At 45.8% G+C, this 27568-nt stretch overlaps 1 protein-coding gene across 1 annotated transcript in view; it reads right to left on the bottom strand.

The window, feature by feature from the left end:
- sycp2 (synaptonemal complex protein 2) overlaps positions 1-27568 on the bottom strand; it is a 1164109-nt gene that overhangs the window by 1126475 nt on the left and 10066 nt on the right. Inside the window, exon 3 of the mRNA XM_070894856.1 lies at positions 10424-10552. Coding sequence (XP_070750957.1) covers positions 10424-10552 — 129 coding nt within the window. The remainder of the gene's footprint in view (positions 1-10423; positions 10553-27568) is intronic.

Genomic DNA, 27568 nt, shown 5'->3' with positions numbered 1-27568 from the left:
GGGATGATCAAATAGAGATCTTTAACATTATGAAGGGGTTTGTTAGGGTGGATGTAGAGAAGATGTTTCCATGTGTTGGGAGTCCAACTCTAGGGGTCATAAATATAAGCTACTCACTGATAAATCCAAGGAGGAATTCAGGAGACCCCACTTTAACCAGAGACAGGTTAGAATGTAGAGCTTGCTAGCACATGGAGTAGTTATGGTGAATAGTACAGTGTCTGTAAGGGAAACCAGATAAGTACTTGAGGGAGAAAGGAATAGCAGGATATGATTGGATAAAGGGTGGAGGCTTGTGTGGACCAGAAACTCCGACATGTGCCTGTTGGGCCCAATGGCCTGTTTCTGTGCTGTAAACACTGTGTAATTCTACGGTGAATTCTGAATAGACACGGTACATCACTCGAAACAATCTTCAGCAATGGGCTGGGTGTCAGAGGGCCAAAACTCTGACCTTTCACCCCCACCGATTTAAAGAATTTGTAAAGTGAATGTGGGGAGATCAAATACAATCCTTGGTGAGAGGTCAGATTAGACCGAAATCTGCAGATTGAATGTTGCGTGCCGAACAAGTGCTTTTAAAAGCCTGTTTAAAACCCCACTCTCTGTCACTGATTACAACCCACCTAAAACCTTAACCCTCTCGCTGCTGCTCAGTCTGTACGTGTGTGTTGTGTCTGTCTGTACGTGTGTGTTGTGTCTGTCTGTACGTGTGTGTGTGTGTGTGTGTGTGTGTGTGTGTGTCTGTACGTGTGTGTTTGTGTGTAGTATCTGCGTGCGTGTCGTGCCTGCACGTGTGTGTCGTGTCTGCGCGCGCGTGCCGTGTCATGCACGTGTCGACCGCTGCATGCGCGCACGTTGACGGTCGGCCGCTGCGCGCCGGTCGGCGTGTACGCGCGCATGCTGTGCGTCTGGGCATGCGCGAGACAAGGGAAGGGGGAGGGTTACACTGTGGGTCTGGATGTGTTATATTCACACTGAGGGAAACATATAAAATTCTGACAGGACTGGACAGATTTGATGCAGGAAGAATGTTCCCGATGTTGGGGAAGTCCAGAACCAGGGGACACAGTCTAAGGATAAGGGGTAAGCCATTTAGGGCTGAGATGAGGAGAAACTTCTTCACTCAGAGTTAACCTGTGGAATTCTTTAACAGAGAGAGTTGTTGATGCCAGTTCATTAGATATATTCAAGGGGAAGTTAGATATGGCCCTTACAGCTAAAGGGATAAAGGGATATGGAGAGAAAGCAGGAAAGGGGTACTGAGGTAAATGATCAACCATGATCTTACTGAATGGTGGTGCAGGCTCGAAGGGCAGAATGGTCTACTTCTGCACGTATTTTTCTATGTTTCTATGTTTCTAACTAATCAATGGCCACCAGACAGCTAGGAGACAAGTCCTGCTGAAACAAGTACCACCCATGGTGATCTCCTATTGTCCATACAACACCAGTTCCACTCCGCCCCACCCTTTTCGAGATACTCAAACACCAGCCATTATCTCTTGTACAGACCTCATCCATTTAATGCAAAAAGATAACTGACCAGGAAACTGGACAATTCTGACACAATGCAATGCCGGTAATAGCTCATTACCACACTCTCATTAAGTAATGGCTGACAGGCCAACTAATAACCCTGATAAAAGGAAATATTTGGAAACCATGTCAGGACAAGGATGTAGTAATTAACTCTTTATCTGTATTCACTGACGCAAGACGGAACCAATACACAGGAAGAGGCCATAAAAGTTGAGTTTTTACTGTATAAATATCTCGTGAAATTGTACCATTTCGAAGGCGTTCACTTAGCCGTTGACTGAGTGAGACTTTTCCCTTGCTAGCAAGTAAAATTAAAGGAACATCTGTCGGGCTGAAGGTGTCGGAGTCGTATATCGTGAGTCGAGATTTCGACATACTCCAGATGGAGCCTACGTCATTTACCGGGACCAAGCCTCCATGCAGTAAACAGTATCCCATCAGTCCAACTGCCATCGCGGGAATCTTACCGGTTATTCAGCAATTGGAGAAACAAGCGATTGCTTATTAAAATGCATAGCTCCTCCAATAGCCCCGTGTGGCCGGTACAGAAATCTACTGAGTCTTGGCGTTTGACCGTCGATTATAGGAAAGCTAACCAGTGTATTGATCAAAAAGCTCATTTGGTCGCAGATCCCTCCACCATTTTCAATGCCCTCAAACCGGAACATAAATATTTCTCGTTTATCGATATGGCCAACGGATTTTGGTCAGTGCCTCTGGCACCGGAGGTTCGACAGTGGTTTGCTTTCACGGTCCAAGGACAACAGTATACTTGGACCCAGTTACCGCAGGGTTTCCACATCAGCCCTACAGTATTCCACATGGCTTTACAAAGCCATTTGCAAGAATTACCTCCCCGTCATCCAATATGTAGACGATTCCTGCTAGCTTCAAACACGGAAGAACAGCATGAACAAGATTTACGAGCTTTGCTGGACCACCTTTGGCTGACATAAAGCCAGCATCGACAAAGCACAAATATCCCAAGAAGAGGTTGTATACCTGGGACAAAAGATTTCACAAGGAAAGAGAGAACTTACCCAGGATAGAACTGCAGCCATTCGGGCTGCTAAAAAACCCACCACTATTCAAGAACTAAGGTCTTTTTTGGGATTGTGTAACTTTAACAGAAATTGGATTGACTCCTTCACATAGCTTGCTCAGCCATTGAATGATATCTTAAAAGGGGAAACGTGCCTCTAAAGAAGCCATCACCCTAACGAACAGCCAGAGGCCTTCCTGAGTTTGAAAAAGGCTCTGGGAATCCCCGACAGTGGTAAGCCATTTACCCTGTTTTTCCATGAGAAAGAAGGATACATGACAGCTATACTGACACAAGAACATGGGGATCGGCAAAGACCTATTGGCTATTATTCGGCAAAACTGGATGCGGTAGCCCTCGGATGGGGAAGTTGCCTAAGGGCCATGGAAGCTACATGTCGAGCGGTAATGATCACTGCAGGTCTAGTCCTTGACCAAAAGCTGATGGTCAAGTGTCCCCACACCGTACACGCTTTGCTGTCTATGAATAGAATGTCTCAGGTGACGGCAGCTAGATGGACCCGCTGGACAGCAGTTTTGGAAGCTCCTAATCTCCATATCGTCTGGGCCAGCCCGGTTAATCCCACAACTATGCTTCCGATGTCAGAATCGAGGGAGCAAGAGGGGGGAGAATGTGAAGTGCATGACTGCGTGGAGATTTTAAAAGAAACACAAGAAGCAGCCTTAGCAGCAGAGGAGCCTCTACACAACCCAGACCTCATCCTGTTTACAGATGGTTCCTCCTTTGTGGACAATGGTACCAGAAAAGCAGGATGGGCAGTTACAACCTTATATGAGGTAGTGGCAAAAGGATGTTTACCCTCAGGAACGTCAGCACAACAGGCCGAGATACGGGCCCTGTCAGAAGCATGTCGAATAGCAGAAGGAGGACAGACAGCTAATGTCTATACAGATTCACATTATGCTTTTGGATTCGCTCACAACTTTGGTCTGTTATGGCGGAAAAGAGGATTCCTCACTGCTGCTGGTACACCTATCCGAAATGGAAAAGAAGTCCGAGACTTACTAAAATTACCTCAGGAAGTGTCCATCCTAAAATGTAAGGCCCATACTAAGGAAAATACCATAGAAGCATAGGGAAATGCCCTAGCCGACCAGGCAGCTAAAGATGCCGCCTCACAGGATGTTCCCCCAGAAGGACCAACACAGATGTGCAGATTGAAAGCACTCAGGACTCTGACACGAGACCTTCAAACAATGCAAGGCGAGTGCTCCAGAGAAGAAAAGCGGACATGGATTGAGGCAGGAATTAAGCTATCCGAAGATGGTGTCTGGAGACAGAGATACCGACAAGCCAGTCGCGCCACAAGCGCTTATGCCTTTTTTAGCCCAACAGATCCACTCGTGGGGACACTTGGCCTCACAACAGATGACGGCACGGTTCCAGAAAAGCTGGTGGGGTCGGGGATTTAAAAAACATGCCCAGCTGGTAGCAGACCGCTGTGTGGTCTGCCAGAAAAATAATTCTGGACCCATCACGGTAATGCCCCAACTGAGGCCCCCTGCCCCTGTCGGAACATTCCAGTATCTGCAGGTCGATTATATCTCTCTCCCTTCATGCCAAGGATACACTAACATTCTTGTCATGGTCGACAGATTCTCTAGATGGGTAGAAGCTGTCCCAACTAAAAGAGCCACAGCCAATCACACTGCAACGGTCTTGTGTAAGGATTACATTCCCCGATGGGGAGTCCCGAGTAGCATTGACTCAGATCAGGGAACACACTTCACAGGTGCTGTCTGCCAAGAAGTCTGTAGGTTACTGAACATTACGTGGGATTTACACTGTCCTTATCATCCACAATCATCAGGACAAGTAGAGCGAATGAATCAAACTCAAATAACGGCTTGCCAAATATCACAAAGATGGAACACCATAGCCCCCAGGCACTACCAATAGTGCTATGTAGCATTAGGGCAACCCCGAACAGAACTACAGGTCTGAGCCCTTGAAATTCTAACAGGAAGACCCATGTCGCTGCCAGGAACTATCGATTTACGGAAAGCTGATGTTCACTTAATGAGTGATACCTTGTTATCATACTGTCAGAACCTAACCAGTACTATTAGTTCTGTTTCCTGAAAGGTATCAGCAGCTTGGGGTAATCCACCCGAAGGAGGACACGACATAATCCCGGGAGTCTGGGTGTATGTGAAAAAGTTGCATAAAGAACCTTTGGGTGCCAAGTGGGAGGGACCTTACCAAGTGTTATTGACCACCCAGGCGGCTGTTAAAGTCCAAGGAAAGAAAGCCTGGATCCACACCTCACACGTTAACGAGCACCCACCCGTAATTGAAGCTGAAATAAGGACAATTACTTTTTGCCAAAATGTATAAATTTACTGTACTACTGACTGTTGGTATTCTAGGCATTTGCCTACTTCTTACTAGCCGACCCTCTGCACCAAAGGGAAATAGTAGAGTACCCAGGGGATTACATGTAAATACCTTTTTATATATGTCATACATATATGCCAAACAAGATAACATTTCCAGTTGTTGGGTGTGCGCATATTCCTATTCACTCAAAGGGAGGGATTCCCTTGAGGCCAGTTCCCTTGAATATCTCGTAAATGGCTGAGTGGATAATTCATCAAAACAAAACAGGCAATGCGTTTCAGGATACGGAAAACTGGGCACGTAAATGGAAGTCAGCAGGTTACAATCTGACTACCTTTGAAGGGGGTACCAACCGTGCTACAATAATTCCAAACGGCCCCCATTTTTTATCATTAATACAACGGAGATAGGAAGACCAGGGGAATCAGTATGTCTGATTAGAAACATCAAAGGAGGCCAAAATATGGGGTATAGTAACTGCTCGTGGAATTATAATATAATCAAGCCACGGAACAGTCCAAACTGGGCCGTGTGGGAGTTCTTAACATAACGGGGATTCTGAATAAAACAGATGGAAAAGCCTGGACAGGCCCTGGAGTGTTGCTGACAAAGAAACAGCTAACATTCATTGCCTATAATGGCACCTATTGGGTGTGTGGCCACAAGGCCTACCCTTGGCTGCCCCAGAATTGGACGGGATCCTGCTATTTAGCCTACATTGTGCCATATACGTAACATATAGGGCCCAAGTTTCCACACGCGCCTAGAACGGCGCAGTCCCGACCTGGACGCCCGTTTCTCGCACCACAAAGTGCGCCTAAAAAAAATCTCCGTATTCTCCACCTCCCTGCAGGTCCTCTGGCCCTCGGTGCAGCGCAGCAGGTGCTGTAGGGGGGCGGAGCCAGGTCCCTGCGCTGAAAACAGTGCCGGGACCTCTGCACATGCGCGCTACAGTGGGCACGCAAGTGCAGTAGCTGCAGCCGCCCGAAACTGTGTGGGAGGGGCCCGAAGCACGCAGCCCCTAGCCCTGGCCGAATGGCCTCACTGGGGCTGCGTGAATAAGGCTCTTCCAATGCCCAGCTCCTGCTTCCTTCCGACCCGACTCGAATCCCGCTTTCCGCTTCCCACCCCCGGACCAGACTCGACACCCCCCACCCACCACCCCCCCCCCGGACCGGACCCGACACCCGCTCCCGCCTCCCTCCCGACTGCCGCTCCTGCTCCCGCTACTCCCCCGACCCGACCGCCGCTCTCGCTCCTGCTTCCCCCCGACCCGACCCAACCCAACTCGACTGCCGCTCCCGCTCCCCCCCGACTGCCGCTCCCGGACTGGATCCGACCCTTCCTCCTCTCTCTCTCCCCTCTCCTTTCACACAGGTCGGAACATGGTTTATTTAATCTTTTCTTTGCTTATAAATGTTTATTCAGATTAGATTTATTTGTATAATATTTGTAGAAGTATAAATAAGGATTTATTATAGAATTTAATGACTTTCCTTCTCCCCCCACCTCGTTCTGGACGCCTAATTTGTAACCTGCGCCTGATTTTTTAATGTGTAGAACAGGTTTTTTCAGTTCTACAAAAATCTTCACTGGCTCCATTCTAAATTAGTTTGGAGTACGTTTTCACTGTAGAAACTTTGAAATCAGGCGTCAGTGGCCGGACACGCCCCCTTTTGAAGAAAAAATTCTGTTCCAAAGTGGAACTGTTCTACCTGCCTCGAACTGCAGAAAATTAAATGTGGAAAATTGCAATTTCTAAGATAGTCCGTTCTCCACCAGTTGCTCCTAGAAATCAGGCGCAAATCGTGTGGAAACTTGGGCCCATAAAGTCACTGTCCTAAGAGAGCTATCACAGAAACAGAGAGGTTCTTTGCCATTCTGATCCCCGGGTATGGGACTGCCAAACTGGAAAGGGAATCCATTAACATGGCATCTGTTGTGGTACGGGTAGCCAATGATACCTCAGAGGCCCTAGTTAAAATCAATGCAGAAATGGTAGCAATCCGCACAGTAGCCCTACAGAATAGACTGGCCCTTGACTACATCCTGGCTGAAAAGAGAGGTACTTGTGCCCTACTCGGAACTGAGTGTTGCACATATATCCCAGATAGCTCCGAAGAAATTATCCACTTAGCGGAGCATATCCAATAGGAGGTAGAAAAACTTAAGCAACCCCCATCATACACTTTGTGGAGTGGAGCCACTGAATGGCTAGGTTCAATAGGAACTTCACTGGTGGAAGGTTTAATTCTATTCATTGTCATTATTTTACTTTTATATTGTTTGTTTATGTTGATTAAATGATTAAATGTTGTTGCAACCAGGTGGCTGTAGCTGCTGTTCCGCAGGTGAGGCACCTTGCAGGTCCCAGCAGACCGTCTGTACGTGGCACAGGATTATGTTATGCTGAAGGGAAGGTTGTTTACTGGTTGAATTTAGATACTGATTTGGATTAAATTGGAATGAGTTAATTAACCAACTAAAACCAGACTTCCATTGTGGCCACGATGGAATTCGGGTTGGCATAAATTTGTATGGAAGCTACTAGTCTGGACATGTGGCGAAACACATCAACAAATTTTAGAAGGAAACTCTATTAACATATAAGAAATTATTTTGTAGAATGTTTAACCAGTGATACCTGATGTTTTATGATTCAGTTTGTGAAAGAATCAAAGTGGGGATTGATAGAGAATTCAACCAGGCTGCAGAGTTGAGAAAACACAGACCCCTACCTACGTGAGAGATAGCACGATACCTTAAGCATCAATCAACTTGACATTTCAGGGCTTTTGGCAGTGAGCCAATTATGGGCTAACAACACATCAATTGAGCCAATAAGGTCAAAGGGGGCGAGGTCACGATTGTAAATTGATCCAGGATAAATACTGCCATTTTTTGCCATGTGTTTTAGAAGGACAAAGGACCTGGCATAAAGCCAGTAGTTTGTTGCAGCTGCCAGAATAAAGTTTAGTTAAACTATCACCGGAGTTCACATCTCATTGAAAATTAAGAGATCTAACAGGGAAACTAAAACTAGGGTACATAGAATAAGGGGCCACCCATTTAAAACTGAGATGGAGGAATTTCTTCTCTCAGAGGGTTGTAAATCTATGGAATCCTCTGCTCCAGAGAGCTGTGGAGGCTGGGTCATTGAATATATTTAAGGTGGAGATAGACACATTTTTGAGCGATAAGGGAGTAAAGGGTTATGGGGAGCGGGCAGGGAAGTGGAGCTGAGTCCATGATCAGAACAGCCATGATCTTATTGAATTGCGGAGCAGGCTCGAGGGGCCAAATGGCCTATTCATGCTCCTATTTCTTGTGTTCTTATGTAGAAGCAACGGTTGTTCTGCTTAAAGCAAAGAAGGTTGAGGGAAGATTTTATACAGAGGTTTTGATAGGGAGAAACTGCTTCCATTGCCAGGAGGTCCGGTAACCAGAGGTTTTAAAGGTAATTGGCAAAAGGGCCAGAGCGGAGATGAGAATTATTTTATGTAGCAAGTTGATATGATCTGGAATGGACTGTCAGAAAGGGTAGTGGAAGCAGATTCAGTAGTAACTTTTGAATTAGATATATACTTGGAGAAAATTTGCAGAGCAGGGGAGTGAGACTATTTGGATCACACCTTCAAAGAACCAGCACAGGGATGATGAGCTGAAAGGCCTCCTTCTGTGTTCTAAGATTCTATGAATAAATGTACTGGACTTCAGTGAGACAAGAGTTCCATCTGCAATTTGCAGCTGTAAAGTGTACGTTTCTGCAGAATGGGAATGCAAGTTATGTAGATCAGAGTTTTAAAGCTGGCTGGAAAAGCCTATGGGGAAACTGATAAACATGGAACTGTGTAAACTCAGCCTAAGGAAGGTCTAAATTCAGGGCAAAGGGCCAAATCACCTCCTACTGCCCCAAAAAATGTTTGTTTCTCTTCAGTCGCAGGCAGTAAGTAACAAGTAAAAATAAAGAACATTGGCAGCCTTAGCTTGGCAGATGTTTTGATTTCTTAAAACAGCATCTCTATGTTTCTGCGCAATGCTGTTGAAATTCACTGTTGCCATCAGCTCCTCCCAGGCGTTCTGCCCTGTTGTATGGTAGCTTCCTGGCATGTTGAACAAGATAATCCTTTTTTCATTCATCTCATGTAGCATTGTCTCAACTGCATTTTGCTCCATAACTGCTGCAGATAAAGTGCCATGCTGCCAAGTTTGGTAAAGGTGCACTTTCCTTGCAATGGCCTGTTGTCCTATAAGTAGCTGCAGCTGCACAGAAAATGGTGTCGCACTGTTCAAACTCCCAGCAGTGAGCTAATTTCACACTGGGAGCTTACTGTGCGTACCAAATAAGATCAAAGCCAAAGTTGTTGCAAATAGCTGTGTGCTGAGCCCTACCTCCGCACTCCCTAGGAACGGTCATAGAAACGTTTAAAATTCTGACGGGTTTAGACAGGTTAGATGCAGGAAGAATGTTCCCAATGTTGGGGAAGTCCAGAACCAGGGGTCACCATCTAAGGATAAGGGGTAAGCCATTTAGGACCGAGATGAGGAGAAACTTCTTCACCCAGAGAGTGGTGAACCTGTGGAATTCTCTACCACAGAAAGTTGTTGAGGCCAATTCATGAAATATATTCAAAAAGGAGTTAGATGTAGTCCTTACTACTAGGGGGATCAAGGGGTATGGCGAGAAAGCAGGAATGGGGTACTGAGGTTGCATGTTCAGCCATGAACTCATTGAATGGCGGTGCAGGCTCGAAGGGCCGAATGGCCTACTCCGGCACCTATTTTCTATGTTTCTATGTCTATGATCAAAGTGAGCAGAAACTAGTGTTAGTCCAAACAGGAGGAAATTTCGTGAGCTACTACTTAAAACACTATCAGTGGGATAAAAAGCACGTCATCTTAATAGCTAAAAATACAAATTGAACTTTGAAAATCTGAATGAAATCAGCAGAAAGCGAGTCCTGTTATTGTAGTGGGAGATTTGAGGTATTTTACAATGTAAAGAAAACACCAACCCTGAAAATAACCGAGCTGACCAGCAATGGTTTACAGAAGGGAAATGATCCCGCATTACCATCAGTGATCTCCCACCAGCCAGGGACAGGTTTGGCCCTGGCTATAATACCCTCCCTCCATAGTCTGTCAAGGCTCACAGATCAATAATGGTTGCTTGGTGAGCAAAGGATGGCAAGAGTAAATATTAGCAACATTACTTTTTAAAAACTTTCCTTGATGGTGAAGATCATTTGTCCATTCAGGGTGGTAACCTCTTAAAGAAACAGTGTCCAATAAAGAATAACTTATCTAAAACAATAAAAGTTTAAAAATGAAAATATATCAGTTAGACAATTTCTAAAGAACAAAGGCTGCCAATTACTCAGTGAAGCAAAATATTAGCATTAACCTAAAGCAAATAAGCAATCATCTTCAGTTCTCTGTTAGCATAATGGAAGAAAATATAAATTATGAATTACTTATCTTCTGAACAAGCCCTTGCTTTATCATTGCTGTCAAGCCATCTTCTCCCTGTATGGTCATGTTTTTCCCATATTTATGAATGCAATTTAACAACAAAGTAGTGTTCTTAACTTCTTTTTTACTTAGTTCCTAAAAAAGAAAAAATGTAAAATGAATGTTACAATAACTGTGGCAGGAAGTGAAGCTGATTTCTACATAATGATTGACACACATCAAGCAATTTATCATTCTTTCCCATTCATTCAACCTCAAATAAAACAGAACTGTCTCAAAGTAGTGCACAAACACGAGACAGAAGCCTAGATTTTCTAACTGGATGCAATCCCTGCCTGGAATGGTGTTGCCCAACTGATGTTGAGCCCACTTGTCATTTCCAATGCTTCTTTGTAATTAAGGAGAACTCCTGGCAAAAACACCTTCAATTAGAAATGTGCTTAGTTAATGGCCTGCAGCAGCTGAAAGGCCAGGAATCTTTACATCTTTTTTGGCTGCAAATTACCCATTTATTATTGTCTAAATGTCAGAAAGATCTGCTGCAGGGCACAGCACTTTGTGCATTCCAATACTGAAATGTTGCTGCAGAATGTTAGGCCAAGAAGGGAGGTCATTATTGGAACTGACAGACGGAGAGTCCAAGGAGAGCTGCTTAAAGCCAGTAAAAGGAAGTGGTCAGAGGAGAATGCCAATTAAACCACCTCACATATTCATTGCCAAAAAAGTTTCATTATCAAGCGAGAGAGGAAATATCCGAGGCCCTGACCATCATTTTCCAATCCTCTTTGGCAACAGAGGACTGGAGGACTGATAATGTTGTACCTTTACTTAAAAAGAGAGAAAGGGATAGACCGATAATTACAGGCCAGTCAGCCTAACCTCAGTGGTGGGAAAATTGTTGGAAAAAGTCCTGAGGGACAGGATAAATCTTCATTTGGAAAGACATGGATTAATCAAGGAGAATTACAGCGTGGATTTGTTCAGAGAAGGTTGTGTCTGACTAACTTGATTGAATTTTGAGAGGAGATAACCATGAGGGTTGAGGAGGGCAGTGCGAATGATGTAGTGTATATGATGCAGTGTATATGGATTTTGATAAGGTCCCACATGGCAGACTGGTTACGAAAGTAAAAGCCCATGGGATCCAGGACAAAGTGGCAAGTTGGATCCAAAGTTGGCTCAGAGGCAGGAAGCAAAAGGTTAATGGTTGATAGTTGATGGATATTTTTGTGACGAGAAGGCTGTATCCAGTAGGGTTCTGCAGGGCTCAGTGCTGGGTCCCTTGCTTTTTGTGGTATATATCAATGACTTGGACTTAAATGTTGGGGGTATGATTAAGAAGTTTGCAGATGACACTAAAATAGGCTGCGTGGTTGATAATGAAGAAGAAAGCTGCGGACTGCAGGAAGATATCAATGTACTGGTCAGGTGGGCAGAATAGTGGCAAATGGAATTCAATCTGGATAAGTATGAGGTAACAAGGCAAGGCAATTCACATTAAATGGTACGATACTGAAAAGTGTAGAGAAACAAAGGGACCTTGGATTGCAGGTCCACAGATCGCTGAAGGTAGCAGGCCAGGTAGATAAGGTGGTTAAGAAGGCATATGGAATACTTGCCTTTATTAGTCGAGGCATGGAATACAAGAGCAAGGAGGTTATGCTTGAACTGTATAATACATTGGTTAGGCCGCAGCTGGAGTACTGCGTGCAGTTCTGGTCACCACATTACAGGAAAGATGCGATTGCACTAGAAAGGCTGCAGAGGAGATTTACAAGAATGTTGCCTGGACTGGAGAATTTTGGCTATGAGGAGAGATTGGAGATGCTGGGTCTGTTTTCTTTGAAACAGAGAAGGGTGAGTGGAGACCTGACTGAGGTGTATAAAATTATGAGGAGCCTGGATCGAGTGGATAGGAAGGACCTGTTTCCTTTGGCAGAGGGGTCAACAACCAGGGGGCATAGAGGAGATATGAGGGAAAGTTCCTTCACCCAGTGGGGGTCTGGAACTCGCTGCCTGAAAGGGTGGTAGAGGCAGAAAGCCTCACCACATTTAAAAAATACTTTCGATGTGCACTTAAAGTGCTGTAACCTACAGGGCTACGGACCAAGAGCTGGAAAGTGGGATTAGGCTAGATAGCTCTTGGCCGGCTGGCACGGACACGATGAGCCGAAATGGCCCCTTTCCGTGTTGTAAATTTCTGATTCGTACCAGCTCAACCAAGGACATCGCTGCAGGAGTTCCTCAGGGCAGTGTCCAAGGTCCAACCAGCTTCAGCTGCTTCATCAACAGCCTTCCCTCCATCATAAGGTCAGAAGTTCACTGATGATTTCACAGTCTTCAGTGCCATTTGGAACTCTTCAGATAATGAAGCAGTCCGTGCCCACGTGCAGCAAATCTTGGACACCATTCAGGCTTGGCTGCTAAGTGACAAGTAACAATCACGCCACTCAAGTGCCAGGCAATTACCATCTCCAGAGAGAGTCTAACCACCTCCCAATGACATTCAGCGGCAACACCATCACCGAATCTCCCATCATCAACATCCTGGGACCAGAAACTTAACTGGAGCAGCCACATAAATATCATGGCAACAAGAGCGGGTCAGAGGCTGGATATTCTGCTGCCTACTATCAGCAAGGACAGACATCGACAACGAGGTCCAACACCGCCTTCAGTGCGCCAGCGCAGCCTTCGGTCGCCTGAGGAAGAGTGTTTTTGAAAACCAGGACCTCAAACCCGGCACCATGCTCATGGACTACAGGGCCGTAGTGATACCTGCCCTCCTATATGGCTCAGAGACACAGACCATGTAAAGCAGGCACCTCAAAGCACTGGTGAAGTACCACAAGCGCTGCCTCCGCAAGATCCTACAAATCCACTGGCAGGATAAACGCACCAACGTCCGTGTTCTCGTTCAGGCCAACATCCCCAGCATCGAAGCACTGACCACTGGACGAACCACATTATCCGCATGCCGGACATAAGACTCCCAAAACAAGCGGAGCTCCAACACAGCAAGTGAGCTCCAGGCGGGCAGAGGAAATGCTTCAACGACATCCTCAAAGCCTCCCTGGAAAAATTTAATATCCCCACTGACACCTGGGAATCCCTGGCCCAAGACCGACCAAAGTGGAGGAAAAGAATCCGGGAAGGCGCTGAACACAGAGTCTTTTCGTCAGGAGCAAGCTGAAACCAAGCGTAGACAGTGGAAGGAGCGTGCGGCAACCCAGGCCCCCCCACCCACCCTTTCCTTCAACCACCATCTGCCCCACCTGTGACAGAGACTGTAAGTCCCGCATTGGACTCAATAGTCACCTGAGAACTCATTTTTAGTGTGGAAGCAAGTAATCCTCGACTCCGAGGGACTGCCTATGATGATGATGATGATGGGTATTCTGCGGCAAGTGTCTCACCTCCTGATTCCCCAAAGCCTTCCCACCATTACAAGGCACAGTGAGGAGGATGGTGATAGATTTCAAGACGACAGTCAGGCTGATGGAATGGGCGGGCACGTGGCAGATGAAATTTAATGCAGAAAAGTGCGAAGTGATGGTCCTTAATGAATACTTTGCGTCTGTTTTAACAAAGGAAAGGGGCACTGCAGATACTGTTATGGAGGAGGAGTGCGAAATTCTGGATGAAATAAACATAGTGAGAGATGGTTTAGCAGCTTTGAAAGTAGTCAAGTCCCCAGGCTCAGATGAAATGCATCCTAGGCTATTGAGCGAAGTAAGAGAGAAAATAACAGAGACTTGACCATCATTTTCCAGTCCTCTTGGGCTTTGGGCATGGTGCCGGAGGATTGGAGGACTGCTAATGTAGTATCCTTGTTTAAAAAGGGAGAAAGGGATAGGCCGAGTAATTACAGGTCTGTCAGCCTAACCTCAGTGGTGGGAAAATTATTAGAAAAAATCCTGAAAGACAGGATAAATCTACATTTGGAAAGGCAAGGATTAATTAGGGACAGTCAGCACGGATTTGTTAAGGGAAGATGGTGTTTGACTAACCTGATTGAATTTTTTGAGGAAGCAACCAGGAGGGCCGATGAAGGTAGTGCGTACGATGTAGCATATAGGACTTTAAGGCTTTTGATAAGGTCCCACATGGTACACTGATCACGAAGGTAAAAGCCCATGGGATCCAGGGCAAAGTGGCAAGTTGGCTCCAAAATTGGCTTAGAGGTAGGAAGCAAAGGGTAACTGGAAGGATGTTTCCAGTGGGGTTCTGCAGGGCCCTTACTTTTTGTGGTATACATCAATGATCCAGATTTGAATATAGGGAGTATGATTAAGAAGTTTGCAGATGAAACTAAAATTAGCTGTGGGGTTTATAATGAAGATGAAAGTCATGGACTGCAGGAGGATATCAATCTACTGGTCAGGTGGGCAGAGCAGTGGCAAATGGAATTTAATTCAGAGAAGTGTGAGGTAATGCACTTGGGGAGGGCTAATAAGAAAAGGGTATGCACATTAAGCGGTAGGCAACTTACAAGTGTAAATGAACAAAGGGACCTTGGGAGTGCTTGTCCACTGATCCTTGAAAGTAGCAGGCCAGGTGGATAAGGTGGTTAAGGCAGCATACAGAATGCTTGCCTTCATTTGCATAGGCATAGAATACAAGAACAGGGAGCTTAATTGTATAATACTCTGGTTAGGCCACAGCTGGAGTACTGCGTGCAGTTCTGGTCGCTGTATTATAGGAAGGATGTGATTGCACTAGAGGGTGCAGAGGAGATTTACTAGAATGCTGCCTGGAATGGAGAATCTTAGCTATGAGGACAGATTGGATAGGCTGGGTTTATTCTCATTGGAACAGAGGAGGTAGAAAGACCTCATTGAGGTGCACAAAATTTTGAGGGGCCTGTATACAGTGGATAGCATGGGCCTATTTCCCTTGGTGGAGGGGACATAGTTTTAAGGTGGTTGGTGGAAGGTTCAGAGGGGATTTGAGGGGAAGATTATTCATGCAGAGCGTTGTGGGGGTCTGGAACTCACTGCCTGGAAGAGTGGTGGATGCAGAAACCCTCACCACATTTAAAAGGTGCTTGGATGGGCACTTGTATGCCGTGATGTGCAGGGTTACGGACCTCGAGCTGGTAAGTGGGATTAGACTGGATAACCTCTTGTTGGCTGGCACAGATACGCTGGTAAATACTGCAAGGAATCAAATGCAGCCAGGGTGATCTCCTGGACTAGTTTCCATCGCCTGGATGAGTCGGAGAGGAATTTTCCCAGATTTTTTTTCCCCCCACTTGCCTGGGTTTTTAATCTGGTTTTTGCCTTTCCCATGGCTCCAGTTGGGGATGGAGTGTAGAATGTTTCGGTGCAAGGGGTGTCAAAGTTATGTGAGGCAGACTGGATAGGCCGGGTCACTTTACCTTTCCGCCATTGTTCATTGGTTTATATGTAACCTTCAGGGCTGCTGACCGAGGGCTGTGTGGCTCTTTGTCGGCTGGCGCAGACACGATGGGCTGAAAGGCCTCCTTCTGCGCTGTGTATTTCTATGTTTCTATAGTCAGAATCATATTTACCCATACATAAGCCAATTTCCATTCATCCCTTTATTCAATCTAATCTTGAATGCAGACATACTTTCTGTTATGTATGTAAACATTGTAACTGTGTAAGACTTGCCACCAGAGGGCGCAACTGTTGGAAATCCAAGGGTCACCTGCACACCTCGTGCAAGGGAGTATAAAAGGTTGTCTGCCATGCTGCTTAGGAACTCTGGAGTTGTATTAAAGAGACTAAGGTCACATCAGTTTTAGCTCACAGTACTTAGTCTTGTGGAGTTCTTCCATACTTAACAATTGGCGACGAGTAACAGATTACAAACTTTCATGCGGTCATGGCTGCCGTTGGTATTTTAGAGAGGTTTGTAGAGGGTGATGATTGGGAAGCCTTCGTGGAGCGTCTCAACCAGTTCTTCGTGGCCAATGAGTTGGATAGGGACGATAAAGCGATCCAGTGCAAGGCAATTCTCCTAACCGTGTGGGAGTCCACAATATACGACCTCATCAAGAATTTGCTAGCACCGGAGAAACCAGCGGAGAAGACATATACAGAGTTGTGTATGTTGGTTCGGATCCACCTTAAGCCGAAGGAGAGCGTATTAATGGCCAGGTATTGCTTCAACATGCACCACCGCTCCGAGGGCCAGGACGTGGCGAGTTATATCGCCGACCTGAGACGCCTTAAGAACATAAGAACATAAGAATTAGGAACAGGAGTAGGCCATCTAGCCTTGTGAGAACTTGCGAATTTGCGGGATTTTTGGGGGAAATGCTGCGGGACTTTTTTGTACTTTGCATCGGCCACGAGATCATTGTTCGCAAGCTGCTGTCCGCTGAATCCCTAGACCTGAGCAAGGCCATCACGATAGCCCAGGCACCATATCCATGAGCGATAATACCAAACAGATATCTTCCCAGCATCGAAGCTCATCGGCAAGTACTGTACATAAAATAACATCGCTAGCAGGCAGAACTGCATATGGCAGGACCTACACATCTGCAGCTGCAAGACCTAGGATGACTCAGAATCCGCCATCGGTGGTGAATGTAAATCCATTAGCACCATGTTGGCGCTGCGGGGTTAATCATCGAGCCCATCAATGTCAATTCAAGCACTACGTGTGCAAAGGCTACGAAACAATGGGGCACCTCCAGCGAATGTGCGGATCACGCAGAACCAACAAGAGAGGCAACTCAACCCGAGGAAGAAGGGGTAACACCTTCACCACCAAGAGCCCGCCTATCATACTGAAAGTCAAATTGAATGGTATTCCGATATCAATGGAGTTGGACACGGGGGCGAGTCAGTCATTAATGAGCCAGAAGGCTTTTGAGAAACTGTGGGGCAACAAGGCACAAAGGCCCAAACTGAGCCCGATTCAGACAAAACTGCACACTTACACTAAAGAGCTCATACCAGTCAATGGCAGTGCGGAAGTTAAGGTATTATACGCTGGAGCTATGCATGATTTATCACTGTGGATTGTACCAGGCGATGGCCCAACGTTATTCGGCAGAAGCTGGCTGGGAAAGATTCGATGGAACTGGGACGACATCAAAGCACTATCTTCAGTGGATGATGCCTCGTGCGCCCAAGTGCTGAGCAAGTTTCCGTCACTATTTGAACCAGGCATCGGCAACTTTACAGACACCATGCTGCAGATCCATCTAATCCCCGATGCAAGGCCTATCACAAGGCTCGAGCGATTCCATATATGATGAGGGAGAAAGTCGAGATCGAACTGGACAGACTTCAACGAGAGGGAATCATATCGCCAGTCTAGTTCAATGAGTGGGCTAGTCCAATTGTTCCGGTGTTGAAAAGCGATGGCACAGTCAGAATCTGCAGAGATTACAAGGTAACGATCAACCGAGTCTCGTTACAAGACCAGTACCCGCTACCCAAGGCGAATGACCTGTTCGCAACATTATCCGGAGGATAGCAGTTCACCAAGTTGGACCTGGGTTTGAGGTAAATCTCAAGAGACAGCCTTTGATAAGGCCAGAAACTTACTTTGTTCTAATAAGTTACTTGTACTGTATGACCTGTGTAAACAATTAGTGCTGGCTTGTGATGCATCTTCATACGGAGTCGGCTGTGTGTTACAGCAAACGAATGTATCGGGCAAACTTCAACCCAGTTGCATACGCGTCTAGAATTCTGTCTAAGGCTGAAAGAGCCGACAGTGTGGTCGAGAAAGAGGCGTTAGCATGTGTATATGGGGTTAGGAAAATGCGCCAATACCTATTTGGACTTCGGTTTGAGCTTGAAACCGACCATAAACCGCTCATTTCGTTGTTTTCAGAAAGCAAAGGTATAAACACCAATGCTTCATCCCACATCCAAAGATGGGAACTAACATTATCCACCTATGACTATGTTATCCGCCTCAGAACAGGCACAGAGAACTGTGCTAATTCCCTCAGTCGGCTACTATTGCCCACTACCGGGGTGGAAATGGCGCAGCCCGCAGACTTGCTTCTGGTCATGGATGCTTTTGAGAGCAAGGGGTCACCCGTCACTGTTCATCAGATCAGGGTCAACGGTTGGAGGCCCAAGGGTCACCTGCACACCTCGTGCAAGGGATTATAAAAGGTTATAAAAGGTTGTCTGCCATGCTGCTTAGGCACTCTGGAGTTGTATTAAAGAGACAAAGGTCACATCAGTTTTAGCTCACAGTACTCAGTCTTGTGGAGTTCTTCCATACTTAACACTTTCTGTCTCAACCACTAACCCTGGCAATGAATTCCACAGCCTTACAACTGGCCTCTACCTGCCCTCCAGCCATTGGAAACAGATTTTCTGCATCTACTATAACAAAACTCCTCATCATTTTGGACACCTTTATTAATTCTCTCCTTATCTTCTCTGCTCTAAGGAAAACAACCTGTAAGAACAAAAGTGTAGATTAATGATAGAATTGATGTGGAATGTATGTAATGAAGGTGAATTGTGTGTGTATGTATAAATGTTGAAAGTACAGATTACAGATAGGCTGCGGGTTGAACTCGAGACAAAATGGATACCTCCAAGTTCAAGTCTTCTCTGGGTGGGCGGAGCTTAAGGAACAAAAGGAGCATGACTTTGAAACCTATCAAAACTAAAAAATGTTAATTGGAAAACAAGTAACCTAATCAAGGAATGGCATCACTTACTCCAGTCACATGTGTGAAGAAAGCCAATAAAGAACTGCCCTGAAACTAAGACCCAATCCTGGGGCTTTCTGACAAACAATGAACTTGAGATATAAAAAGGCAAGCCCGTAGCCTGTTCGTTCTCTTTTCGCTCTTTTTAGATGACCATACGGCAAAGCAGGAAACCTCCCTCTCCATAAGACCAGACCAAGAAGCAAGGAAGGCGGCCACATGCTTTGCTTGACTCAGAGGGAAGGAAGTATATGTCTCTGTAAATCTGTAACACATTACCTTACCTGTTGTAATTAGGATACTAACAGACTGCTGTTGTGTTTGATCAGCTACATGCATGCGTGTATTTCATAAACTTATTCCAAATTGTTTTAAAAGAATTGGTCTTGCTGTCAATTTAATGCCAGAGATTTAGAAATCTTACAAACCTCAGTCACTCCATATAACTGAAGTCCCTCATCCCTGGTACCATTCCAGTAAACCTGCACCTTCTCCAAGGTCTTGACATCTTTCCTACAGCATGGTGCCCACAATGGGCAGACACATGGCAGATTAAATTTAATGCTGAAGTGAGAAGTGATGCATTTGGGTAAGAAGGAGAGGCAATATAAACTAAATGATAACATTTTAAAGGGGGTGCAGAAACATAGATGTGGGAATATACGTACATAAATCTTTGAAGGTGGCAGGACAAGTTCATAAGACTGTTTGAAAGAGAATTCAAGCTCTGCAGCCTGGCTGCAGTTTTGAGAAAACAGACCACATTGCATTAAGTCATCAATCAACTTGACATTTTAGGATCTTGGGTTGCGAGCCAATTAAAGGTTAACAGACTATAAATTGAGCCAATAAAGTCAAAGGCGAGTTCTTGTCTGTAAATTGAACCAGGTATAAGTACAGCCATTTTGGCCATGTGGTCTCAGAAGGACAAAGGCCTGGCTTAAAGCCAGAAGCTTGTTGCTGTTGCCAGAATAAAATTACATTAAAACTACAACCGGAGTTCGTATTTCATTGGAAATGAAGAGATCTAAGAATTTTGGCGTCACGAACACGATCGCTGAGGGAAGAATCTGAATTTTGGACATTGGACCTACATACTGCAGTAAGGACTCCTCTTTATAAAAGTCCTGGGTCAAAAGTCGAAATTCGCCTCTCCTTCTATGCGATTCCAAAAGCCTCCGGTTTGTGAACCCTCCGGTTGGTAGTCGGCTCGAGGTCCCATAGACATCTAACTTCGGCGGTGTGTTAGTTAATTAATCACTGACCCACTGATCGGCTGGAAAGCCTACGACTCAAGACCCCAGTAAAGAAATCAGTATTATGGCAGCAGGAGATAAGAGCAAAGAAGTGCCGACAACTGTTAAAGGCGGTCGGGCACCACCCGAGGTTTCGATAGATGAAATCCTCCAACAGTTGAAAGAATACATAGAGCAACAATTCAATTTATCTAAAACCTGTATTAAGATCGAACAAAAGTACGGAACCTCCAAAGGACAATGGTCCTTGGACGAGATTAAAAGGTTCTGGGGAAAAACGACCCGTATGAAAAATAAAGAGCAAACTAGATGGTCCCTAGCGGTTATGGGCCAGATCCGAAAACGGAATGAAATTATAATGCGTTCCCAACATGATCGAGAACTGACCAGTACAAAGGATCAATTGCAAGCTGTTTGTGCACAGCTGCGACAGAAAAGACTTGAACTTGAAAAGTCGGAAGCGGAAATTAAAGATCTTAAAGGTGGAATTAAAGAATGGAAAAAATCATTACGTCAAGAGACAGTAATAGCAAAAGGAAAATGTATCAGTCAATTCCCAGGGTACCCATGTTTGGATAAATTAAAAGCGCAAACCCGAAGACACGACCGAGGAATAGATACAGATTCTGAATCCTCCGACGATACAGGGTTGGAGGATGAAGAATTAGGGATGCGCTTTGCCCCATTTAAAAAAAGACGAGTTGTAGTCAAATCAGGAGAGACTGCAGATGAGGGCGGAACCAAAAAAACGAGGAAAAGGGTGTATGCAGAATACTTAGTTCATGATCCGGCAGACCCAGAGAAAATTAATAAATGGTCCAAGGAATTGCCCAATCCAAAGAAAGGGGGAGTAAAAACGTGGGACCCATTAGACCGCTTAAGAAATATATATCAACTTCATCCCTGGGACGGAGTGCAAATTTTGACCATAATGGTGCCAAAAACACAAGGAAGAAAATTGCACGACAAGGTCGAAGCAGTTTTGGGGCAGGATGAGCAAGAATTAAACGCAGGATGGGAGGCAATTAAACACTGGCTGCAAGCCTTCAGTCCAGCTAAGACAGATTGGGGAAAAATTGCAGCCTGCCAACAGAAAGGAACAGAGGAGGTCCTGGAGTATGACGAGCGGTTTAGATGCACGTGGCTAGAACATTTGGGTATGAATAATACGGATGAGGAAATGGATGAACATAGAAACATAGAAAATAGGTGCAGGAGTAGGATATTCGGCCCTTCGAGCCTGCACCGCCATTCAATGAGTTCATGGCTGAACATGCAACTTCAGTACCCCATTCCTGCTTTCTCGCCATACCCCTTGATCCCCCTAGTAGTAAGGACCACATCTAACTCCTTTTTGAATATATTTAGTGAATTAGCCTCAACAACTTTCTGTGGTAGAGAATTCCACAGGTTCACCACTCTCGGTGAAGAAGTTTCTCCTCATCTCGGTCCTAAATGGCTTATCCCTTATCCTTAGACTGTGTCCCCTGGTTCTGGACTTCCCCAACATTGGGAACATTCTTCCTGCATTTAACCTGCCTAAACCCATCAGAATTTTAAACGTTTCTGAGGTCCCCTCTCATTCTTCTGAACTCCAGTGAATACAAGCCCAGTTGATCCAGTCTTTCTTGATAAGTCAGTCCCACCATCCCGGGAATCAGTTTCGTGAACCTTCGCTGCACTCCCTCAATAGCAAGAATGTTCTTCCTCAGGTTAGGAGACCAAAACTGTACACAATACTCCAGGTGTGGCCTCACCAAGGCCCTGTACAACTGTAGCAACACCTCCCTGCCCCTTACTCAAATCCCCTCGCTATGAAGGCCAACATGCCATTTGCTTTCTTAACTGCCTGCTGTACCTGCATGCCAACCTTCAATGACTGATGCACCATGACACCCAGGTCTCGTTGTACCTCCCCTTTTCCTAATCTGTCACCATTCAGATAATAGTCTGTCTCTCTGTTTTTAACCACCAAAGTGAACAACCTCATATTTATCCACATTATACTTCATCTGCCATGCATTTGCCCACTCACCTAACCTATCCAAGTCGCTCTGCATCCTCACAGCATCCTCTTCACAGCTCTCACTGCCACCCAACTTAGTGTCATCCGCAAATTTGGAGATACTACATTTAATCCCCTCTTCCAAATCATTAACGTACAATGTAAACAGCTGGGGCCCCAGCACAGAACCTTGCGGTACCCCACTAGTCACCGCCTGCCATTCTGAAAAGTACCCATTTACTCCTACTCTTTGCTTCCGGTCTGACAACCAGGTCTCAATCCATGTCAGCACACTACCCCCAATCCCATGTGCTTTAACTTTGCACATTAATCTCTTGTGTGGGACCTTGTCGAAAGCCTTCTGAAAGTCCAAATATACCACATCAACTGGTTCTCCCTTGTCAAGTCGACTGGAAACATCCTCAAAAAATTCCAGAAGATTGTCAAGCATGATTTCCCTTTCACAAATCCATGCTGACTTGGACCCATCATGTCACCTCTTTCCAAATGCGCTGCTATGACATCCTTAATAATTGATTCCATCATTTTACCCACTACCGATGTCAGGCTGACTGGTCAATAATTCCGTTTTCTCTCTCCCTCCTTTTTTTAAAAAGTGGGGTTACATTGGCTACTCTCCACTCCATAGAAACTGATCCAGAGTCAATGGAATGTTGGAAAATGATTGTCAATGCATCCGCTATTTCCAAGGCCACCTCCTTAAGTACTCTGGGATGCAGTCCATCAGGCCCTGGGGATTTATCGGCCTTCAATCCCATCAATTTCCCCAACACAATTTCCCGACTAATAAGGATTTCCCTCAGTTCCTCCCCCTTACTAGACCCTTTTACCCCTTTTATATCCGGAAGGTTGTTAGTGTCCTCCTTAGTGAATACCGAACCAAAGTACTTGTTCAATTGGTCTGCCATTTCTTTGTTCCCCGTTATGACTTCCCCTGATTCTGACTGCAGGGGACCTACGTTTGTCTTTACTAACCTTTTTCTCTTTACATATCTATAGAAACTTTTGCAATCCGTCTTAATGTTTCCTGCAAGCTTCTTCTCGTACTCCATTTTCCCTGCCCTAATCAAACCCTTTGTCCTCCTCTGCTGAATTCTAAATTTCTCCCAGTCTCCAGGTTCGCTGCTATTTCTGGCCAATTTGTATACCACTTCCTTGGCTTTAATACTATACCTGATTTCCCTTGATAGCCACGATTGAGCCACCTTCCCACTTTTATTTTTACGCCAGACAGGAATGTACAATTGTTGTAGTTCATCCATGCGGTCTCTAAATGTCTGCCATTGCCCATCCACAGTCAACCCCTTAAGTATCATTCGCCAATCTATCCTAGCCAATTCACGCCTCATACCTTCAAAGTTACCCTTCTTTAAGTTTTGGACCATGGTCTCTGAATTAATTGTTTCATTCTCCATCCTAATGCAGAATTCCACCATATTATGGTCACTCTTCCTCAAGGGACCTCGCACAATGAGATTGCTAATTATTCCTCTCTCATTACACAACACCCAGTCTAAGATGGCCTCCCCGCTAGTTGGTTCCTCGACATATTGGTCTACAAAACCATCTCTTATGCACTCCAGGAAATCCTCCTCCACTGTATTGCTTCCAGATTGGTTAGCCCAATCTATGTGCATATTAAAGTCATTTAACTGCTGCACCCTTATTGCATGCACCCCTAATTTCCTGTTTGATGCCCTTCCCAACATCACTACTACTGTTTGGAGGTCTGTACACAACTCCCACTAATGTTTTTTGCCGTTTGGTGTTCTGCAGCTCTACCCATGTAGATTCCACATCATCCAAGCTAATGTCCTTCCTAACTATTGCATTAATCTCCTCTTTAACCAGCAATGCTACCCCACCTCCTTTTCCTTTTATTCTATCTTTCCTGAATGTTGAATACCCCTGGATGTTGAGTTCCCAGCCCTGATCATCCTGGAGCCACGTCTCCGTAATCCCAATCACATCATATTTGTTAACATCTATTTGCAGTTAATTCATCCACCTTATTACGGATACTCCTTGCATTAAGACACAAAGCCTTCAGGCTTGTTTTTTTAACACCCTTTGTCCTTTTAGAATTTTGCTGTACAGTGGCCCTTTTTATTCTTTGCCTTGGGTTTCTCTGCCCTCCACTTTTCCTCATCTCCTTTCTGCCTTTTGCTTTTGTCTCCTTTTTGTTTCCCTCTGTCTCCCTGCATTGGTTCCCGTCCTCCTGCCATATTTGTTTAACTCCTCCCCAACAGCACCAGCAAACACTCCCCCCTAGGACATTGGTTCCGGTCCTGCCCAGGTGCAGACTGTCCGGTTTGTACTGGGTCCCACCTCCCCCAGAACCAGTTCCAATGCCCCAGGAATTTGAATCCCTCCCTGCTGCACCACTGCTGAGGCCACGTATTCATCTGCGCTATCCTGCGATTCCTACTCTGACTAGCACGTGGCACTGGTAGCAATCCCGAGATTACTACTTTTGAGGTCCTACTTTTTAAATTTAGCTCCTCGCTCCTTAAATTCATTTCGTAGGACCTCATCCCTTTTTTTTTACCTATGTCGTTGGTACCAATGTGCACCACGACAACTGACTGTTCTCCCTCCCTTTTTAGAATGTCCTGCACCCGCTCCGAGACATCCTTGACCCTTGCACCAGGGAGGCAATATACCATCCTGGAGTCTCGGTTGCGGCCGCAGAAACGCCTATCTATTCCCCTTACAATTGAATCCCCTATCACTATCGCTCTCCTACTCTTTTTCCTGCCCTCCTGTGCAACAGAGCCAGCCACGGTGCCATGAACTTGGCTGCTGCTGCCCTCCCCTGATGAGTCATCCCCCTCAACAGTACTCAAAGCGGTGTATCTGTTTTGCAGGGGGATGACCACAGGGGACCCCTGCACTACCTTCCTTGCACTGCTCTTCCTGCTGGTCTTCCATTCCCTATCTGGCTGTGGACCATTCACCTGCAATAAGACCAACTCGCTACACGTGCTACTCACGTCATTCTCAGCATCGTGGATGCTCCAGAGTGAATCCACCCTCAGCTCCAACTCCGCAACGCGGTCAGTCAGGAGCTGGAGGCGGATACACTTCCCACACACGTAGTCGTCAGGGACACTGGAGTCGTCCGAGTTCCCACATGGTACAGGAGGAGCATAACAAGTGACCGAGCTGTCCTGCCATGACTTAACCCTTAGATAGGCAACAACAATGCTAAAGTTTACTCACTGTTATAGAAGAGAAAAAAGAAAAACTACTCACCAATCACCAGCCAGTCACTTACCCCCTTGGCTGTGACGTCACCTTTCTGTTTCTTTCTACTTATTTTTTGCCTTCTCCCTGTAGCTACACAAGTATGCCTTTTATAGGCCTCACCAACGAACTCCCAACGCCTCTCCACGCACCTCTCGCCGATGCTGGGCCCCTGACTCCCTGCTGTGCCTTTTATAGGCCTCACCAACGAACTCCCGACGCCTCTCCACGCACCTCGCCGACGCTGGGCCCCGGACTCCCTGCTGTGTCTTTTATAGGCCTCACCAACGAACTCCCGACGCCTCTCCACGCACCTCGCCGACGCTGGGCCCCGGACTCCCTGCTGTGCCTTTTATAGGCCTCACCAACGAACTGTTATGACCCCTGAAAGCAGCTTTCGAGGCAGGTCTAAAGCCAGAACTGTCCAAAATGTTTAAGGTAGTGTTACCGGACTGGGAAGGTAGAGGAACTACCCTTTGCAGCATTGGTGGATCAATGTAACCAATCAGATCGGGATATGGGAGCTAAAGTCCAAGCTGAACAGGCTATGGGATGGAAATCCCAGGATTCCAATAAACAGTTATTTGGAAAATTACCCGGAAAATGTCATTATTGTGGGAAAGGAGGTCACTGGGCCAAGACGTGCAGGGCGAAACAGCAAGGTCGCGGCCGGGGAAGAGGACGCAGCCAGGGATACAATTCAGCCAACAAACCAGGCTTATCACAAGATAACGACCTCATAGAAGCATTTAAGCGAATAACAATACAACAACAGAAAGAGTTATTTGGGATAGCAAAAAACGATTAGAGCCCACCCTGGTCCACTTCCTCGCACTAATACAACAAAGGGGAGATGGGCTATAATTAACTGAGGGTGGGCGATAAGGATGTGGACTGTCTTTTGGACACAGGGGCGGAATTAACATGCTTACCCCTACAATATGGAGACTTTTTGCCATTGGATGGTAGGGCACGTACAGCCTATGGAGTTGGGGGCCATAAAATGGAAATTAAAAGGACAACACCGGTACTTATAGGGCTGTGTCCACATGAACTAACCACGCCGGTCTGGATAGGCCCAGTAGATCGGCCCCTTTTGGGAATGGACGTTCTAATCCAAGTAGATTCATCGTTGCATTTCGAGGATGGTCGGATGACATGATCAATTAGAACTTTGAAGAAATAAGAATTGAAGGAACACCCGATATGGGCTAAAGATGAGAATGATTGTGGCCTATTCCAGATGGAGCCTGCGTCATTGACCGGGACCAAACCTCCATGCACTAAACAGTATCCCATCAGTCCAACTGCCATCGCGGGAATCTTACCGGTTATTCAGCAATTGGAGAAACAAGGGGTGCTTATTAAAACGCATAGCTCCTCCAATAGCCCCGTGTGGCCGGATCAGAAATCTAATGAGACTTGGCACTTGACTGTCGATTATAGGAAAGCTAACCAGCGTATTGATCAAAAAGCTCCTTTGATCGCAGATCCCTCCACCATTTTTAATGCCCTCAAACCGGAACATTAATATTTCTCGGTTATAGATATGGTCAACGGATTTTGGTCGGTGCCTCTGGCACCGGAGGTTCGACAGTGGTTTGCTTTCACTGTCCAAGGACAACAGTATACTTGGACCCGGTTACAGCAGGGTTTCCACAACAGCCCTACGGTATTCCACATGGCTTTACAAAGCCATTTGCAAGAATTACCTCCCCTGTCATCCACAGTCATCCAATATGTAGACGATATCCTGCTAGCTTCAAACACGGAAGAACAGCATGAACAACATTTACGAGCTTTGCTGGACCACCTTTGGCTGAAAGGACATAAAGCCAGCATCGACAAAGCACAAATATCCCAAGAAGAGGTTGTATACCTGGGACAAAAGATTTCACAAGGAAAGAGAGAACTTACCCAGGATAGAACTGCAGCCATTTGGGCTGCTAAAAAACCCACCA

Source organism: Pristiophorus japonicus, chromosome 12 (assembly GCF_044704955.1).
Source record: "Pristiophorus japonicus isolate sPriJap1 chromosome 12, sPriJap1.hap1, whole genome shotgun sequence".
In the NCBI taxonomy this organism is placed as follows: Eukaryota; Metazoa; Chordata; class Chondrichthyes; family Pristiophoridae; genus Pristiophorus; species Pristiophorus japonicus.
The sequence above is the reverse complement of the archived record's forward strand: the minus strand, read 5'-3'. Positions and strand labels throughout refer to the sequence as shown.